The following is a 6,169-nucleotide window of genomic DNA, read 5'->3' on the forward strand; positions in this document are numbered from 1 at the left end:
AAAGAATGAATGGGGTCATGTATTGTGAGATTTTGGGWGCAAACCTCCTTCCATCAGCAAGGGCAATGAAGATGAAACGTGGCTGGGTCTTTCAGCATGACAATGATCCCAAGCACACTGCCAGGGCAACAAAGGAGTGGCTTCGTAAGAAACATTTTAAAGTCCTGGAGTGGCCTAGCCAGTCTCTCGATCTCAACCCCATCGAAAACCTTTGGAGGGAGTTGAAAGTCCGTGTTGCCCKCCGACAGCCCCAAAACATCACTGCTCTAGAGGAGATCTGCATGGAGGAATGGGCCAACATACCAGCAACAGTGTGTGCCAACCTTGTGAAGACTTACAGAAAACRTTTGACCTCTGTCATTGCCAACAAAGGATATACAACAAAGTATTGAGATGAACTTTTGTTATTGACCAAATACTTATTTTCCACCATTATTTGCAAAAAAATTCTTTAAAAGTCAGACAAAACGATTTTCTCAAATTTTTTTTCACATTTTGTCTCTCATAGTTGAGGTCTACCTATGATGTCAATTACAGGCCTCTCTCATCTTTTTAAGTGGGAGAACTTGCACAATTGGTGACTGACTAAATACTTATTTTCCCCACTGTATATATCAGCCAAAATGGGAACCGGCAGGTTGGAAAACTGCAATCGGTGCACCCCTAAATTTATTTTGTAAACAATGCCATATTATCAACATTATAGAAGAGTGGGCAATCCACCCTGTTTGTAGTGCACAAATTAAACAATTTTTAATGCCTTTGGCATGGGCAGCTTAAATGCACCATCGATGCCAAAAGCAATAAACAAGTTGGTTAATTCGCCAGCCCTTCGAAAACTGCTACAATTGATTACTTTAAACATTTGCTCTATTTTTCTCTGTTTCACTGTGAATAAAATATGGGTTCATGAGAACATTACACATTGAACACTACATCCCAACTATGCTAGAAGTTTGGTTTTATTTCCAAGGTAATTGTTTCATGTTTCATTTTAAAACATTCATGGTTTTAAAGTTTAAATGATACTTTGCTCTTGTTTAATTACAAAATTATTTATTGAATCAAAAAAAAAATCATGTAAACAAATTCAAATTGTGCAACTCTTCAAAAAAAAAGCAGTAGCTTATAAATTCCTCTATTGGTGGTATAAATCGAGTCTAGCACAATTTCATCATTTTTACAAAAATAACAAAACAAGCAACACTGCTGTAGGCTTGTCTGTGTCCATCTTTGCAGCGTCGGAAATAAAGCAAACTAAATCTCAAATGAACTATTAAACCAAACTCCCTTTTGTCATACTCCAACATGCACAGCAGCATTTGTGTTCATTCGAAAAGGTGATTCAGCGTTTTTTTTTTAAAGAACCGATGGATGCCATTTAATGGCAACGTCTGGTGTCTATCACTGCTCCTCCATGCAATCATTTTGACAGAAGCAAAATATGATGCAACTTTTCTTAATTTAAGGCACTATATCCTTTACAAAAGCTTCTTTAACTGCTGGTCAGTAATAAATATCCATATTATCAAGGTGATGACTCAGTAATTAATAAAGAAGCTAAAATTGTGCTTCAAAACAGCAAAAAGTTTCCGCAAGTTATCAGCCATTCTGGACAAGAAAACAATGCGAACATCAGAACAAGTTAAGGTTAGATGTTTCAGCATGAAGGGGGAGAGCTATCAGGCACAAGCAAACTACCATCATTTTGGTCCTCTGAGTCAGAAATGACCGTCATCAATCAAATCCTGCATCAAAATATCACAAAGAAAGGCATCGCTGGTGAATCTAAACATCACTAAATCTGGAAATATGATCAAATTGACAATGTGTGCAGCAAACATATACATAACACTGACTGAGCAACAGTTATAAGGCACCCATAACTTATTGTGCTGAAGGCAAAAAAGAGAGATGAACTAAAAATCAGCCTAAAGTACCATTATGTTTGCTTTCATTGGCACATTTTTCGTACAAAGCTCCTGTTTCAAATATTAAATCTGGGTTCACATGGCAAAAATATTCAGGAACATGAATAAGTAATGAGCACAGATATTTTTCAAAAAGCTTCTTTTCGAAGTTGATGAACTGAAAATTGTAGACATCACCTGTGTATCCTTCACCTTTTTGCTCGAACTGCAACAAATGTTTGGCTACTAACAAACACTTCCATTACAGAGGAATAAAATAATCATCAAAGTGATAATAAATCTGCATGAAAGCTGCATTGATTCAACCATAAGGCCTCAGATGCTCCATATAAACTTAAAAAAAAATCTCTTTTTGTTTGTGAAGTGCAAAAAATAATAATAACTAAAGATGTGACTCAGTCCAGTTTTACAAAGGCTTTTTGTAAGCTCAGTGAAAAAGCAAGCCAAATAGGAACCCCAACCCTGTTCTCTCACAAACTGAAAATTGAGGGGTTTTTTTTGTTATTGGGGTTTGGATGTTGAAGTTCAGAGAACTGCTGATGAGGTTGCTTGAATAGTTCCCCGTCTGCCGTTCACTTGGACCGTCTTTGTGGGCACAGAGACCTGGAAAGGAAAAAAAAAAGGGAAGAAATGAAAAGTTTTAACTTTCGTTTTTCTGCACTAAAGCAACGTGATGCAACACAGACAAAACGTTCAAATTCTTCATCCTACTGGGAGCTAATTTTACCCGTGGGAGGGCGGGGGGAGGTCTGACCAAAAGCTGAACTCTACCTACTTGCAAATATTCATACATCAGCAGCATCTGACTGTCATACTGATCTCTGCACAATATATGCAATTCATCTCAAGTTTCCTGGGTGCATCATGGCTGCAGAAGCACGACACACGAGACCAGAGCAGATGAGAGAAGACTCAGTTTCATTTCACTGCCTTTCTCTGTTGCTGTCTTCCCTCACTCTGTCCTGACTGTCTTTGTGTATTCTTTCTACATCTGCAGATCAAAGGATGAGAAAGATATTCAGATGCACCCCACAAAACAAAAAAGTCAAAAAATAAAAAATAAAAGAACGGGAAGTGAATGATGTAAAAGTTTTAAGCTTCCATCAAACTACTGTTTATTTTTAAATCCAACACTAATTCCGATTGAATGCCGAAACTTCCACAAACACTTCGAGGCGTCTGGAGTGAGACGGATCTCATACAGTATGTTGCTTTACCTTTTTGAGCTTCCCAGCGCCAGATCCAGAGCGAATAGCCTCCAGCATCGCCTCCCTGGCCATGGCAGGGTTCATGGGAGTGTTTGTTTGAACTGCAGAGCTGGGTTTACCCTGGGGCAGGACAGGGGGAGGAGGGGGAGGTTTGCCGGTAGGGGGAGGAGGGGGTGGGGAGGTAAAGCCAGGGGAAGAGCCCGTCGGAGCTGGAGGTGAAGGAGAGGAGCCCTCACTTCTCTCCTCCTTAGAAGTTTCCTTCCTGAACTGCTCAAGCTCACTGGCAGCCTTAGATTTTGTCTGTAGAGAGAAGGGAGATAACGTTCACTTTGGACAAACAATCACACGACAGACTGACACAGAAATGTAGCTGCAGAGAGACTGACACAGAATGCTCAAATTCATTACTATATTCATTTCAGGCATACACACTGACAAGATATCCTTATATTGTTATGTGTCATTGTGTGAATGAAGCATTCACACAATTGAGATCTTTTTTTTCCCCGTACGTTTTTCGGCATCTAACTTGTTCCACAATTTTTTTGCTATTTCAACAATTCATATATCAAAACGTTCAGCTCATTCATGTGAGGGGTGCTATGACTTTTGGTATTTCAGCTTTTTACACTTTTTTAGCTATTTCACTTTTTTGCTGTTGAAAATTACGATGGAGCATTAGGGCCACACGAGATTTTTTTATTATTCTTACGAGATTAAACTCGTAATGTTATGACTTTAAACTCGTAATATTACGACTTTAATCTCGTAATATTACGACTTTAATCTCGTAATATTACGACTTTAATCTCGTAATATTACGACTTTAATCTCGTAATTTACAACTTTATTCTCGTAATTTACAACTTTATTCTCGTAATTTACGACTTTATTCTCGTAATTTACGACTTTATTCTCGTAATTTACGACTTTATTCTCGTAATTTACGACTTTATTCTCATAATATTATGACTTTATTTTTTATACGACTTTAATGTCTTAATATTATAACTTTATTCTCGTAATTAAAAAAAAAAATCTCGTGTGGTCCTAATACTCCGTCATAGAAAATGAATGGAGTTGTTTTCAAAATCCTTAAACTCCTTTAAAATGTTTCAAATTCTTTACAGAACCTTACACATTTTGCTCTGGTTATGCTCTTTTTCACATTCGTGTGCTAAGTTTAGCTACGTTTTTGCTATTTCAGCTAAAATTCTGCTTCTTTCTGCTATTCTTCTGCCTTTTTCTACTTTTTTGTGCTGATTTCTGCTGTTTATGCTTGCTATATTCATCTTTTTTGCTGAATTTTTTGCTAATGTTTAGCTGCTATTAGCTAAAATTAGCTTATCTAAGCTAAATACACATTTTTTGTAGCTATTAAAACTTTTTCCTGAAAACTTTAGCGAACTTGTGCTCCTTATTATGCTAATTTAAATTCTAGCTACTTTTTAGCTGTTTTACTTCAGCCTTTTTAGCCATTTTACTACTAATTATGACTTTTTTGCACTCACATGCGATTCTTCTGCTAGTTTTACAATTTTACAACACTTTCTTTATCTGGGTGCTAATTTCAACTTGTGGCTTTTACCTTTAGCCTATTCTATGCTAATTTTAGCTTATTTATGCAACTTTAGCTATAGATCTGCTTCTTTCTGCTATGCTATTGTTTTATTTTATTTTTATGCCTTTTGCTGCTACCTAGTGCTATTTATACTTCTTGCTGATGTTTTCAGCTATATTTAGCTATTTTAGCTCTTAGCTTTTAGCTGTTTTCTGTTTTCAACTAGACATGTGCTCCTTTTTATTGTTTTTCTGCAAAGTTAGTCTTTTTTGTTTCTTTTAGCTTTTCAAAGTGTGCTCACATTAACACTTTTACTATTAAATATTTCAGCAGCTTTCAGTTGAAGTTTTCAGCATGAAGCATCCACACGAGCATTTTCACAGGAAATGCAATTTCTCTAGTTCTATTTGTAGTTACGTATGTTACTCCACTTTTTATAGTTTTTTTTTTGTGGGATTTGCTACTGAACCATATGATGGATGTAGACCAGTCGTTCCCAACCCATTTTCCTCAATGATCCACCTTTCTTTCTTCCAAGCCAAGGTTGTCCCAATTTGTGGACTCGTGTGGCTGACAAAATCCCAAAAGGATACCACAGGATTTTCTGCATTGTCAGCAAACTAAACAGACAATCAAAGATGATGTTTTTTTTTTTCTCTTTCTTGTATTATGTCGGTGTAGATTGGAAATTCATCAAGGATTGAGGAATTTGTTTTGAAATGTATGTTTAGCAACTTAGCTGCTGAAATTAATACTGCAATTAGATGTTAAATAAAATGCCATTATAAGTGCTGATACTCGAGCTAAACCTAAATGATTTTTCCTTCATTTACGCGTAATGTTTTAAATTGTGAAGTTATTCGTCTAGTGAAAAGTCGTGTGAATACATGTACCAATGCATTTCAAGTCTTAAGGCACATGATATAAAACATATCACTATGGTAAATGGGCAGCATGTGGTTACACAAACATATGTTATTAGGCTAGACCATCTCATTACACAGTAGTTTTATACAGTCTAACCAGACTGCGTAGAATATATCCTATGTGGGCCGTGGTCTAGGTAGGCTGCAGCAGTATGCTCATCTGTCGCACATTCCTCTGGGTACTGACAGAAACACAGTAGCAGACAGATTTTGCATAAATACTCAGATTTTTGTACCTTTTTCAGCCTGTTCATGCTTTGGGCTCTAATGGCAGCCAAAAGAGCAGATCTTTCATTCTCCTCCTCAACGTAAGTCGTTCTCTTCAGATTACTGGGGTTAGTTGATATCTAATGAAAGCAAAAAATAAAAAAAATTAAAAAAAGGCAAACAAGGAGTCCTGTCTTTATCCAAACACAGTTACTTTGTTTAAAAAGTAAAACCATAATCCATTGGAAAAATCTTGTATATACATGCATGCTCACAACCACACACAAACAGGTGTTCAGATCCTGGGGTCATTGAAGGTATCTATCTATCTATATA

The 6,169-nt window shown here is 36.7% G+C and overlaps 1 protein-coding gene across 6 annotated transcripts in view; it reads right to left on the reverse strand.

Annotated features, from left to right (window-relative positions):
- Positions 1 to 1,039: 1,039 nt before the first annotated feature.
- The window catches only part of cobl (cordon-bleu WH2 repeat protein), a 75,271-nt gene continuing 70,141 nt past the window's right edge, over positions 1,040 to 6,169 (reverse strand). For all 6 annotated transcript variants that reach the window (XM_014003405.1, XM_014003407.1, XM_014003406.1 and 3 more), the window contains 3 exons: positions 5,863 to 5,973; positions 3,149 to 3,439; positions 1,040 to 2,534 (listed from right to left, as the gene is read on the reverse strand). In XM_014003405.1, coding sequence (XP_013858859.1) covers positions 2,457 to 2,534; positions 3,149 to 3,439; positions 5,863 to 5,973 — 480 coding nt within the window. In that variant the 3' untranslated portion in view covers positions 1,040 to 2,456. The remainder of the gene's footprint in view (positions 2,535 to 3,148; positions 3,440 to 5,862; positions 5,974 to 6,169) is intronic.

This window comes from Austrofundulus limnaeus, unplaced genomic scaffold (assembly GCF_001266775.1).
Source record: "Austrofundulus limnaeus strain Quisiro unplaced genomic scaffold, Austrofundulus_limnaeus-1.0 Scaffold18, whole genome shotgun sequence".
Taxonomy (NCBI): domain Eukaryota; kingdom Metazoa; phylum Chordata; class Actinopteri; order Cyprinodontiformes; family Rivulidae; genus Austrofundulus; species Austrofundulus limnaeus.